The sequence below is a fragment of the Chenopodium quinoa genome, unplaced genomic scaffold (assembly GCF_001683475.1).
Source record: "Chenopodium quinoa cultivar QQ74 unplaced genomic scaffold, ASM168347v1, whole genome shotgun sequence".
NCBI lineage: Eukaryota > Viridiplantae > Streptophyta > Magnoliopsida > Caryophyllales > Amaranthaceae > Chenopodium > Chenopodium quinoa.
Window position 1 is genome coordinate 1021980 of NW_018745684.1, and position 14426 is coordinate 1036405.

At 34.4% G+C, this 14426-nt stretch overlaps 1 protein-coding gene across 1 annotated transcript; it reads left to right on the forward strand.

The window, feature by feature from the left end:
• The first annotated feature begins 263 nt into the window (after positions 1-263).
• Positions 264-10293, forward strand: LOC110718108 (ABC transporter G family member 11-like). The gene is made up of 8 exons (XM_021896907.1): positions 264-874; positions 6141-6220; positions 6343-6807; positions 7135-7224; positions 7733-7858; positions 7972-8166; positions 8261-8347; positions 8520-10293. Exons 1-8 carry the CDS (start codon positions 385-387, stop codon positions 9165-9167), a joined length of 2181 nt encoding a protein of 726 aa, XP_021752599.1. The 5' UTR covers positions 264-384; the 3' UTR covers positions 9168-10293.
• Positions 10294-14426: the final 4133 nt, after the last annotated feature.

Consider the following 14426-nt stretch of genomic DNA (forward strand, 5'->3'; position numbering starts at 1 on the left):
CACCATATGTCAAAAAAAAAAAAGAAAAAAAACATTTATAAAATAATTAACTCTTTTATAATTTATTAATATAATGTATGACACTATGCTACGGAGTATTATATATACAGGCTTCAATGGTACAATGCGTATTACTCAATTATGTACTTTATCTATACTCTATTTTAATATTTTATACACAGTACTTAATTAACAAGTGTATGTATGAGTTGAATTATAAGAGTCTATATATATCTAAAATCTAGACATCGTTCAATTGCGACTCTTTTTTTTTTTTTTTTTTTTCCCCCTCTCTCACTCCCTTCAATTCCCTCGCAATAAAAACATAAGTAAAACAACCAACTAACTCTCTTGCTTCTGTTAAAAAACTTCAACATACTAAAAATGGAAGAAATAAACACAAATAACGTACCAAGATGGACCCCAAGCCCAAGCCCAACAAGGCCCTTAGCTAAAACTGTTTCTGAAGAAAAGAAAACAGGAAATGATGTTGAAAGTTTAAGGAGAAATTCTAGTAGCTTAAGGAGGTACTTCCCCTTTAGCTTAACTGGTAGTATTAGTGCTATTACTAACACTAATACGAATTCGTCGTCGTCGTCTTCTTTACCTCATCCTCCTCAAAGTACTGTTTCATTACACGATGTTGCACCCATGGGGGCGGAGCATCGTGATGTGAGTGATCACGTGTCTTTGACATGGAAGGATTTGTGGGTTACGGTTAGTGGTGGTAAAGAAGGTGGTGGCGAAGGCGGTGTTGGTGGGCAAAGACGGCCTATCTTAGAAGGTGTATCGGGTTATGCTGAGCCTGGACAAGTCTTGGCTGTTATGGGTCCTTCTGGCTGTGGCAAGTCCACTCTTTTGGATGCTTTGGCTGGTATGTTTTAACTTTATTTTATGTATTTCTTTGTTCATTTGGTCAATTATTTTATTAATTGTTGCTTACGTTGGTATGTATCATTATGGTATGTAATTATGTATCATAACGATGTAGAAAGAACAATTATTATACGTTGGGAAATAAATTAAAGATACAAGTGATCACCAGTTAATTAAGACTTGATTATCCTAAAGTTATTAATTTTGTAAAATATACCAAAAAAAAAAAAGGAGTTTTATCTCGTGACCTTAGTATATGTCGTGGACTCGTGGGTTTGATGCTTATCAAAGTACCAGTTGCAGTTCCTTTTTTTTTTTTTTTTGGGGGGGGGGGGGGAGGGATTGACTTTACTTTTGTAGGTGGTGGACTAATTTACTCATGAACTTTTTCATGTGTCAAATACTTCGTCTTTGTAGTGTGTACAGTGGCGGATCCAAGATTTTCGAGATAGTGTGTCACCATCAATTATTGATCATTTGTGAAAGTATAATTTTTTTTCCATGTCTTGTTTATAATTAATTTCAATTCACAAATTATATATATATATATAATTTCACCAAATTGATTTCAATCCAAAAATAGGACACAAAAATACATACCACAACCAAATACAGTACTTAAGAATTCAATTTTACAAGTCGAAAATACTACAAATAACATGTTATAAACAAATGGTACAATAAATTTATTATATTGAATTAACTTTATGATTTTTTAGTTAATTGATAAGCTTTATGGGGAAATATTAAAATCGGTTGTACAAATATAAGATATAAAAAGGGAAAAAAATTATTAAAAAATTATACAAAAAAAAGTGAGATCTTAAGAGACCAGTTATTAAATATAACTGGTCTCTTTAATGAAAAAAAAGTAGCGCAGCATCAAAGAGACCTCTTATATAAATAACAGGTCTCTTTAATATTTAAGTAGCAATAGCAGCATTAAAGAGATCGCCTACCTTAATAAGAGGTCTATTTGATGTTGTTTGTTGTTACCAAAAGCAGCATCAAAGAGACCGCCTATCTATAATAAGGGGTCTCTTTGATATTTTATTTTAAAAAAAATACTGCGTCACCGGACCCACTATGACTAAAGGTGGGTCCGCCCTTGAGTGTGTAATCGTCTTAATTACATATAGCTATGCATGAATTAGTTAAGTTTGGAAAGCCACCAAAATATATACTTGTATATTGTTTTGATTGAAAATGAAGTGTGATCGTTTGGAAAAAAAAAATCATGAAGTTTATTAAAACAATTAATCATGTGATAATTTAATGAACCATTATTTGCTATCTATGCTATGACGTATTGATAAATAAAGAAATGATTAGGCCCTGTTCAGTTCACCTTAAAAAAAAAAATGTAAAAATCAGTTTAGTAAAATTTATTTCAATTCAGCAAAAATCAGTAACTCTAAAGAAAAAATATAACAGGGAATCAGTAAAAATAATTTCAATTCAGCAAAATTAATTTCCGTTCAGTAAAAATAATTTCATTTTAGCAAAAATAATTTAAGTTCAGTAAAAATAATTTCATTTCAGCAAAAAAAAGGTAAAGTGAACGGGACCTTAGTTATAAAACAATATACAAAGTAATATTTAATTTTGACAGCAACAAAGCCAATAAACTACAACCATTACACAGCAAAAATAGCCTGCTTTCAGCCTGGCATTAGCCAAACTAATGGGTAGGGATCACAACTAGATACCTAAAAGAAATAAACCTTTGTTGATTTATTAATACGGAGTACTACAAAAATACTAAAACCTGCACATGAAGATTATGATTTTATCCACCAATAATATAAGTATAATCGAATATATATCTGGTGATCACTTCTTATTTCTTGCAAGCAATCAACGATTTGGGATAAATGGAAAGAATCCTTTTATTGATTAAATATTTTGCAACTTACCTAACTCCTTATTCCATTACGAGGTTTTGACCTGATGACCAAATAATTAAGATTGAGGATATGTGTACGACAACTCAAATTTTAAACTCCCACCACTATCATTTTTTTAAAGTCATTTGGATAAAAAAAATCTAAACAAATTCCTTTCGAGTTTATGTACTTTTTTTTTTTTAATTACAAAGTATTTTTTTTTCTTAAAGCATTGAATACCGGCCATATGAAAAGAATTATGGGAGAATTATCCCGTATTATAATAAATCAGCCCTAATTGAAAAGAGATTTAGAAAAAATTGGCTTAAAGTAATGATACGAAATACTCTATATAATACTATTGTTCAATTGTGAGTTTAACTTTAACATAATTTTCCTTCAATTTAAAATTAAAAACATAGTAAAAAAAAAATTAAAAAAATTTAGGCTTTTATGATACATAACATTAGTCTTCGAGTGCTATTTTATTCACCTTAATCTCTAGTATATTCAAAATGAAAAAAGTTTTACACGCAAAATTTTAGGCCTTAATACTCATCATGTTAAGAGCTGTACACCGATACTACCAATTGATCTAAAATTATTTTTTCAAGGAAAAAAAAAAACTTGTAATTTTTCATGATGCCGCCAAAAGCTTTTTATTTTACCAATATTGTTAAATACTAATAGAATATAAAACATAATCTTGACCTCGACCATCAGTTTAAGGTTTTGGTTGAGTTGGTTCTCTAACATGGTATCAGAGTCAACGTGACATAGAGCTCATATGAAATATTAAGCGTTGGGTATGAGGAGGGTCCATACTGCATCCATACTTCAAGCCCAACGAGTTCTCGTGTGGGGGGTGTGATAGAGTATAAAACATAATCCTAGACCTCAACTATTTTGATTGAGTTGATCCTCTAACAAATACCTTTCTTTAATCTATTCAAGAAAATTATCTTTTCTTGTTTACGAGTATATATATTCGTCCTTTTTTTGTCTTTTTACTAATCCACAACTAGTTTTACTTAGACAGTTGACACTTGTTTGAAGCAACTATTTTAAGTTTTAATGACTAATCTTTAACTTCAACTAACGTTTCAAAAAAAAAGGAAAATTTAACATAAATAGACAAACTTGTGGACGGTTCTCCCATATTAGACTAACCTTTAAATCTGCTCATATTAGACACAAGTTTAACATTTTTCTCCCAAAATGAACGCAAATGACCAGTGACCTATACAACTGGTCATTTTTTTAATTTTCTTTGGATTATTATTTTTTTTAATTAAAAACCTTTAATTATTTTTTCAAATTAAAAAAAATACAATTTTAAAAAAAAAAAAACACACTTTCCCCTCACCCCACTGCCAACCACCCCCTCCTCCACTTCTCCTCCCTTTCCAACCACCACTCCCCCTTCCCCCTTCACCTCCCATTTTTGACCATCTCCTCTCATTGCATTTTCCGACCACACCCCGCTCCCCATGAAACCCCTAAACTGAAAAAAAAAGTGAGAAATTGATGTAGAAAGAAAGAAGAATTGGAAGATTGAGAAATTAAGGGAAGATGGGCTGATTTTGGAGGAAAGGTGCGGTGGTGTTTATGGGGTGGTGTGGGGTAGCTTCGCGGTGTGGATGCGAGTTAGGTGGGGTGGAATTTGGATCTTGGCGGTGGTGGTGAGAGGATGGTTATGGCAGGTTTCGGGTATGGGTTTTTGGATGGTTTTGGTCGGTTGGTTGGTGGTTCGTATGGTGTTTTTCTGTCTTCGGTGGGTTGGTATGGTGGTTTCGATGTTTTTGGTGGGTTGGTATGGTGGTTTGGTTGGTAGGTATGGTGATTTCGGTGGTTTTGGTTGTTGGTATGGTGGTTTCTGTGGTGGTTGTTGCTGGTGGTGTATATAGGTGGTGGTGCAGTGGGTGGAAGTGGTGGTGGTGAAGGTTAAGTTGTGGGTGGCGATAATTCCGACGACGTTGAAGGTCGTCGACACCGAGGAAATTGGTTGGCCGCTGGTAGAGGAGGGGGCTGGCTGTGGTGGGAAGGGTGGTTTGGTTTTTTTTTTTTGGTCAAACAGGCCAAAATCCTTATTTTGGTCAAACATGCCAAAATCCTTATTTTCGCTTTTTATATACCACTTGCATGTAATACATTCTGATTGATCAAATTTAATTTAATTTTAAATTAAGTGTAGGGCTTGGTGGGCCATATTAAGAATATACAAACCAATAAAATAAAACGAGTCAAAAGATTAAAAATCCCTCTAATTTAATATTACGGTATTGATTAATTAATTAATTAATGTTAAGTGCATAAGTTTAAATCAGGGAATGACGCGTGCAAGTTGATGGCGCCTCCGAAGGATAAACCTTTTGTTCGAAGAAATTTTAAGTACTAAAAAAACAAACGGCCTACTTCTTAATTCTGAAATTAAGCCAAATGCAATAATCTTAATTATCTTTTTACCTTCAAAAATACAAACCCATCTCTCTAATTTCCCATTACGCCTTATTAATTTCTTCCTACGTGCACAACTAGTTCGTGCAAGATAAAAGCTTGTATTGATCAAGAGAAGAAAATGGGAGACACAAGGTTAATAATGCGCGATCATGATAATGTTATCATTAATGATAATGAACGTAGATGTAGCGAAGGTGATGTATCGTTGACATGGAAAGATTTATCGATAACAGTCACGGGTGGTGGTGGTGGTGGTGGTGGTGATGGTGGGCGACGGCCTATCTTAGAAAGTGTCTCTGGCTATGCTCAACCTGGTCAGGTTTTAGCTGTTATGGGTCCTTCTGGTTGTGGCAAGTCCACTCTTTTGGATGCTTTGGCTGGTAAGACCATTATTAGAGATTGAATTACTACGTGCATACAAGTCGTCTTTCATTCATCCAATATTATATTGAACACTTCTTGTATGTCTTAGTTGCATTGGTTTAACTTAATTACTTACTTAATTAGCAAATTATCCTCCGCCTTTTATCTTATACAAAGAACAGTATGTACATTGTGCAACGAAGGTAGTTATGTTAGCTTAATCGATCACTGCTACGAATCAGCTACATTTGAGTCCATTTGCTCAATAATTACTAATCTTTAATATGGTAATACATATTAATATAATACATATCTTAATCATAACGACATAATCATTAAATTTATTAATGGCGACTGCTTGCTCTATATGCTTCAATTCTATATTAATATAATAAGTGTGATTGAAACATTATAGTGACCTAGTGGGTACATAATTGTTATAACCATTGTAAAATTACTCGTACCATTATTCTCCGAACCTTTTAAACGATTAGGATAATGCAATTAAGTTGACTTATTATGAATATACTTCTGTTGACTTGTTTCCGTGCACAGGCAGGTTAGGTTCAAACACAAGGCAAACAGGGGAGATTTTGATTAATGGTCGTAAACAAACACTTGCTTTTGGGACTTCGGTAAGATGATTTACATGCATCTAACAAAGCATTAAGCATGTAATCAATTGAATACAGTTCATTTTCATAAATTAAAATTCTAATTGAACTATATCTAACTTGGCATAACACATTATTTTTAGGCATATGTGACTCAAGATGACACATTAATGACAACGCTAACAGTAAAAGAAGCCGTATACTACTCAGCTCAGCTTCAACTACCTGATTCAATGACGAAAGCTGAGAAGATCAAACGAGCTAATGACGCGATTACAGACATGGGATTACAAGGTTGTGTTAACACAAGAATAGGAGGTTGGAGTGTAAAAGGTCTTAGTGGTGGACAAAAGAGAAGAGTCAGTATTTGCATTGAAATCTTGACTAGGCCAAGACTTCTGTTCTTAGATGAGCCTACTAGTGGCCTTGATAGCGCGGCTTCTTACCATGTCATGAGCCGAATCATCAAGCTTGCGAAACAGGATCAAAGGACGGTTATTGCTTCTATTCATCAACCTAGTAGTGAAGTCTTTGAGCTCTTCCATAATCTATGTCTACTCTCTAGTGGAAAGGTTGTCTACTTTGGTTCGGCTTCAGCTGCTAATGAGGTAACTTTTAATAGTCTAAACCAAGTTTTGTGTAACTTACTTAAAGTCATTTATTAAAGCAAATGGATAATTCTGATTAGACTTGCCAAACATCTAATTTTTGGGTTTTAAGTGAATTTTTTAATACACTTTTCAGTGGACTTGCAATATGTTCACTTAAATTTGTTCAATATCAAATTCAATCTTAGTCATTCGTAGGAGGTCAAGTTTTGAGTCAATCAACTTTTCATGAATTTTCTGGATTTCAGATCAATTTTGATTCGATTTTTTCTTAGTCAAGTCAAATTTTACAAGATCATTTTCTAACATAAATGTTTTTTTTAGCAGTTTTTCACTATAAGTGGATTCCCCTGCCCAACCATGCGAAACCCTTCCGATCACTACCTAAGAACCATCAACAAGGACTTCGAAACAGCTGTAAGTACCAAGTATTCCTTGAAATCTTTAATATGTATTGTATGTAATACCTTCCTTAAATATTTTGTGCAATTTTTGTAAAAACGAATGATCAACATTATGTGTAACTTTCCGTTTTTTCTATTTTAGTAAACAAAAAAACTTAAAAAGACTTATATACCCCTACTTAAAAAATCAGATTTGAATATTAAGTGGGGTGGTCTCATTTTCTCTTTCTCTTTTTTAAGTGGGGTGGTCCCATTTTCTCTCTCCCTCCTAATAAAATCAGATTTCCCCACCCTTTTTTAAGTGCGATGGTCCCATTTTCTCTCTCCCCTTTCTTTAATTACTTTCCATTACACTAGCTAATCTTTGCTCCTCAAATTTTTCCTTGGTAAGCGTAAACACCTCCAAACTTGCACAAAACATTTAACGAAGGTAGTAATAATAATGAACTAGCTAGAAAAAAAATATAATGCATATACATGTATGATTTATTAAAAATGTATGACTTGGTGCTCTCGTTTAGGACATCGAACAAGGATTAAATGGGAAGCAGAGCACTGAAGAAGTTATAAACACTCTTGTGAATTCATACAAAACATCACAAACTTACCATGAAGTTCAACAGCACATATCAATGATATGCCAACAGGTAATATAATAAGCCCAAAATCGGTTTAATTCAATTTGCTTCATAGTACTAATAATGCCTAATTATGATGTTTAGTAAATAGATCGAACTCTAAAAGATTGATATTATTGCAGGAGGGAAGTTCCACTGAATCGAAAAGGAAACATGCTAGTTTCATAACTCAGTCGATTGTTCTTACCAAGAGGTCTTTCGTGAACATGTACCGCGACTTAGGATACTATTGGCTTCGACTTGGAATCTACATTGCTCTTTGTTTATGTGTGGGGACTATATTTTATGATATTGGCCTCTCTTATGGATCGATTCAGGTGATTATATCCGAAAACTCACATGTTTTCATCCAAAATAATGAACCAAATCATTCATGTGTAAAGAACACAGAATGCTGTTTAATTTTTACAGGCTAGAGGAGCAATGCTCATGTTTGTTGCAGCTTTCCTGACTTTTATGGCGATTGGAGGGTTTCCTTCATTCGTCGAAGACATGAAGGTTAGAACATTGTACTCATATCTTATAATACTATTACATATAAAAAAAACTTATTTTGATTATAACATGTATTATATATAATCACTTTTGGTTTATGTAGCCGATCCCACTCATGGGACTAAGGCTTTGAATGATTGATAATGCTGATACCTTCATCTGTGTCTGTTGCTAGATTTTCGAAAGAGAAAGACTCAACGGACACTACAGCGTTGCTGCCTACACAGTAGGGAACACAATATCATCCATCCCTTACTTGATCATCATATCTCTAATCCCAGGAGCAATGGCATACTATCTAGTACACCTTCAAAGAGGATTCGGCCACTTTGTATACTTTGCATTAGTACTATTTATGTGCATGATGTTAGTCGAAAGCCTAATGATGATAGTTGCAAGCTTAGTCCCAGACTTTCTAATGGGTATAATAACCGGGGCAGGAATTCAAGGTGTGATGATGCTAAATGGAGGGTTTTTCCGATTGCCTAATGACATCCCTAAGCCCTTCTGGAAGTACCCCATGTACTACATTGCGTTCCACAAGTACGCGAATCAAGGGTTCTACAAGAACGAGTTTGAAGGATTGACATTTCCAAATGCTTTAGTTGGTGGTACAGCAACCATTACAGGAGAAGAGGTGCTGAAAAACTTGTGGCAAGTTGAAATGGGGTACTCAAAATGGGTAGACCTTGCAATCTTGTTTGGTATGGTTGTGGTTTACAGGCTAATGTTTTTGGGAATTATTAAGGCAACTGAAAAACTGAAGCCCATGATTAGAGCTTTGATGTCAGGTCCTCCTCAATATTCCAAACAAATCCAGTAAAAATCTTAGCATGAATCTAAGCATATTTTTTATTTATTTATTTTTTTAACATATGTATGTTTCCCTTTCTAGCTATTTGTTAAATATGTGAATTTATTATTTTACTTTTTATAATTTTGTTGTGTGAAACTATTCAATTTGGAATGAAAATTAAGTTTGGGGTTTTTATTTAATGGGTTTTTTTTGTTATTGTTCTAGCTGTCATTACTTTTTCTCCTGCGGGAAAAGTGTACTCTTTCGGTCATTACTAGAAATAGACTGATTTCCGACGAACCTAAAATTTCGTCGGAAAATTCGAATTTTCCGATGAATTTGGATCCGTCAGAAAATTATATTCCAACGAAATATTCCGTCGGAAGTACTAATTTACGACAGAAAATATTTTCGTCGGAATATTTTAATAAAAAAAGTGGGGGCTTTAGATCTGCTTATTTTCGAAACAGAAAGAGAAAAGGAGGAAGAGAAAGGATGACGGAAAGAGAAAGAGAAAGGGGGCGCAACCACCACCAATCCGCCGCAACCTCTAGCCAGAGCGCCGTCTACTTGTGAGTCCTTGGCCGCCAATTGCTAAGTAGTGTTTATTTGGGTTGTTTTTTTTTTTTGTTTTTTTTTCAGTAAACCCTAACTATCAACACAATGTACAGCAACCACCGCAACCACTCGTTTTTCACCGCCGCCCCATTGTGACTCCTGAGCCGCCGCTCGGTAAGTAGTGTTTATTTGGTTTTTTTTTCTTTTTTCGGTAAGCCCTAACCACCCATCACCATTTGTACAGCATCCCCCCTCCTCCTTCGTCGCTTCGACCCGAACCACCACCACCTCCATCCTCCCGTCGTTCTGCAGCCGGTAAGACCCTCCTCCTTTTTTTTATTTTTTTTATGTTTTTTTTATTTAATTAAAACTGACGCCTCCTCCATAATCCTAATTAAGTTTTTAATTTTAATTATTTGTAGGATTTGTAGATTTACTTGGTTTGATTGTCAATACAAAGTGCAGATCTAGAGGTTAGTGACATTATAAACTCTAAAATTCTTATTTTAGTTTATACATGCATGTTAGTGACTAATTGTATATAGATATACGTTAGTTGATCATCGTTTTTAGTGTAGTGTATACATGTTTGTTGTATTTTATGTTAAATATGTTGAAATATTTGAAATAAATGTGTTGTATTATGATATATTAGTTTAGTTTGATTTAATTTAATATAATAATGTATGTTAGTTTAGTTTAGTTTAATATAATGTATGTTAGTTTAGGTTAGTTTAATATAATGTATGTTAGTTTAGGTTAGTTTAACATAATGTATGTTAGTTTAGTTTAGTTTAATATAATGGTTATGTTTAGTTTATTTATTTTAATATATTTGTTTTATATAATGTTTAAAATAATATATTATAATTGTTTAATATATTTGTTTAGTTTAGTTTAATTATGATATATTTGTTAATATAATGCATGTGTCCTTTACTTTATATATTTTGTAAATGAATCATTTGCATAATCATATGCCTAGATACCCGTTCAAGGCATACACATTAGGAGTATGTCTTAAATAATCCCCGGTTGGGACTGTCCTTGTACGCTTATTCTCACTTAGGTGGTGAATGTATGCCTTGTTATTGATTCTAGGAAATATCCTAACTTCTCATTTCTCTACAATGTTCTCTAGGTACATGTGTAGGTGTATCTAATCGTCTACATCGTGTACTTGGAGAACTGTAGGGAAATGCTGCTGGATTTTCCATAGAATTGCAAACCTGGCTTACATTCACTAGTGGGATTAAAACGTACAAGGATGGGTTAGGTTAGAGTGATAAGGACCCTTGGACATCATTTCAAATCTCATTTGCATTTCCATAACACTTTGATTGATAATGAATATTAAATACACTTTGTGACTAATGTGATTATACATATGCGTGAGTTGTGTAGAAGTTTTAATCATGAAAAGAACAAAACATAGCTGGATGTACGAAAGAAAGGTTGGGCTTTCTATAAATCCAGAGTTTGTGAAAGGGGTTGATGAATTCATTCAGTACGTTAAAGATCATCCCGAGAGTAGTAACCCGAATGAAATTAGGGTCCATGTTTTAAATGTAAGAACAAACGGCTTTGGGATGCGGAAACGGTTAAAATTCATTTGTACCCCAAGGGTTTTGTCCTAATTACTATAGTGGATGTGTCATGGGGAAGGGTTTCCAGGAGTTCCTGAACGGCGTTCCAATGAATATCATGAAATGGTTTTCGATGCTTTTGGTCATACTCAAGATCAAGGGCATTCCGAATAGGCTAGTATTTCATCAGAGGAGGAGCCTAATGCACAAGCTAAGCATTTTCTGGATTTGTTGAAGGCTTCTGAACAACCATTATACGAAGGGAGTTCATTGTACGTGTTAGAGATGGTTGCTAGAATTACTAGTCTAAAGTGCGAGTATAATTTGCCCCACAGATGTGTTGATTGTGAAGGGGTTGGAACTGCCTCATGAAAAGATGCATGCATGCCCGAAAGGATGTATGTTATTTTGGAAGGATGATGCTCAGCTATCTACATGTATGGTGTGTGGCAGCAACCGATACAAGAAGACTTCTAACGTTAGCTTAGTGCCTTTGAATGTTCTATCTAATTTCCTGGTCACACCCAGGTTGCAAAGGCTCTTTGCAACCAAGAACATTTCGGAGGAAATGACATGCATTCGAAAAATCCTCGAGTTCAAGGCACAATGGCACACCCTAGTGATAGTGAATCTTAGAAACACCTTGATAGTTGCTTTCTAGAGTTTGCCTCCGAGCCTCGTAATATTCGACTTGGCTTGTGTACAGATGGTTTTGCTCCTCATGGTAAGTTTGGGGGACAATATTCTTGTTGGCCTGTCATTTCGACCTCTTATCACTTGCCTCCCTCAATGCGTATGAAAAGACAATTCATGTTCCTTCCGTTGCTCGTTCCTGGTCCTAAAAATCCTAAGGGCAACTTGGATGTGTACATGCATCCGTTGAAACAATTATGGGAAGTTAGCGCAAATACCTACGATATTTCGAGGAAACATAATTTCAATCTTCGAGCAGCCATCCTATGGACCGTTAGTAACTTCCCGGCTTATGGTATGTTGTCTGGTTGGACCAAATCTGGTAAGAAGGCTTGTCCATATTGCATGGAGAAAAGCAAAGCATTTTGGCTCGAACATGGTGGTAAAGTTTCTTTGTTTGATTGCCACCGCCAATTCCTTTCGACAGATCATAATAATATAATTATTATGATCTGTCGAAAGGAATTGGCGGTGGCAATCAAACAAAGAAACTTTACCACCATGTTCGAGCCAAAATGCTTTGCTTTTCTCCATGCAATATGGACAAGCCTTCTTACCAGATTTGGTCCAACCAGACAACATACCATAAGCCGGGAAGTCACTAACGGTCCTATTATATATATATATATATATATATATATATATATATATATATATATATATACATATACATATATATATATATATATAGAAATAGGATCATATGAGACCACCCCCCTTATGTGAGAACCCTATTATATGTGAGGACATATTACAACCGTTGGATTAATTGCATCCAATAGCTACAATTTATCCCAATCAAATGTAATTTCAAATACATTTTCCAGCATTTTCTCTCTCCTCCTTCATTCAAGGCGCCATTTTTCTCTCTCCTCCTTCAATTTCTCTGCTCCCTTCTTACTGCTCTCTTCCTTTGCTTTGATTCTTCATCAATTCTACTTCTAACTTTATTGATTCTTTGTCAAGGTAATTTTCGTTGATTTTAGTTTGATTTTCGTTGATTTTAGTTTGATTTTCGTTGATTAAAGTTTGATTTTCGTTGATTTTAGTTTGATTACTTAAGGTTTTTGTCATTTGTTTTGCGATTTTTGGCGATTTTCATGCGATAATTAGGGATTTTCGAACTTATTAGTTGATTTTAGTTTTAATTTTGCTTCATTTATTTATTTAGGGTTCTTTATAGTGTAATTCGAACTTTTATTCATAATTTCTGAGGTTATGAATGGTTAAAGAGATTGATTTTGTCAATTTTGGTACTTGCATTTCACTAATTTGTGCTTAAATTTTGATGCACACTAAGTGTTTGACAATATTCCCCAATGAATCCTATTATTTTATCAATTTCAAATGTACTTTTTTAAGTATCTATTTAGTGAAGGACTACCAGTTAAGATGCTTTCGGCTACATACATGTCTTCAGACAAATCAGTTGAGGGATTTTATTAAGTAGTTAACTTTTGGTTGAAAGTTATGAAAGCAAGTAATGTTGATTGTAGAACAAAATACAATAGAATATTTTGATGCGGGTGGTGATTGGCTATTACTTTGTTATTTAAGCCTCAAGGTTGTTCTGATTATTTTTTCGATATCCCAATTAATCTAGTTTTCTTGATTGTTACCTTATACCATGATTTTTCTAAGAGACAAAGAACTTCTTGTACAGCGCTGCTTCTAACTTTGGCTGGCATTGGGGAAGGACATTTTGTGAGTACTGGCTGAAGTCTTAATACTAACCTTATTGTCTCTTTTTTGAGTTTTGACTTGAAATTGATATATGCAGAACAATTCTTTGATTTGCTTCTTATGTTGTGCTGAATTATGACTGCTGGTCGAGCTACGGGGTCCATCAAATCTTGAACCATTGGTTCATGGACTGAAGTCCTTCATTCCACATGCTTCCATCTGTGCAAAGAGTTTTGGAGTCATCTCATCTTCAAATGCTCAATCTCCTACTGCTCCAAGCCTGTCTGAAGAACCTTATTTTGTTTGTGGAAGTCCAGCTGTCAAAGTTTCAGCAGTTTTCTTACAACCCTGTGTTATGGAAGAGTCTTCTATAAAACCTAGCGATGTGTATGTTGTATACATTTGTGAGTTGCTGGAGATTAAAGGGAAGTTCCACAAGGAGAAGGCTGAAGCTCTTGGTCTAGATGAAGAACCTAAATGAAGAGATCTCAAAAATGGGAAATCTGTGAAGTCAGATCACCTAGATATTATGGTGAGTTTCAATATGAGCATTTTCCGAAAGTAGATTTCCCCATTAAATGTTTTTGTATGTTAATGTTTCTGATCCACTCTATATAATATATACAACCTATGTATTTGTTGCCTTTTCAAGATTCCCCTAGTGATGTGATGGACCCTTCTATCCGAGTACCCATTGTTAAGTGCCCAACTGAATCTCATGCGGAAAAGCTATTTATCATAAAATCTCTCAGTAAATATTATAAGC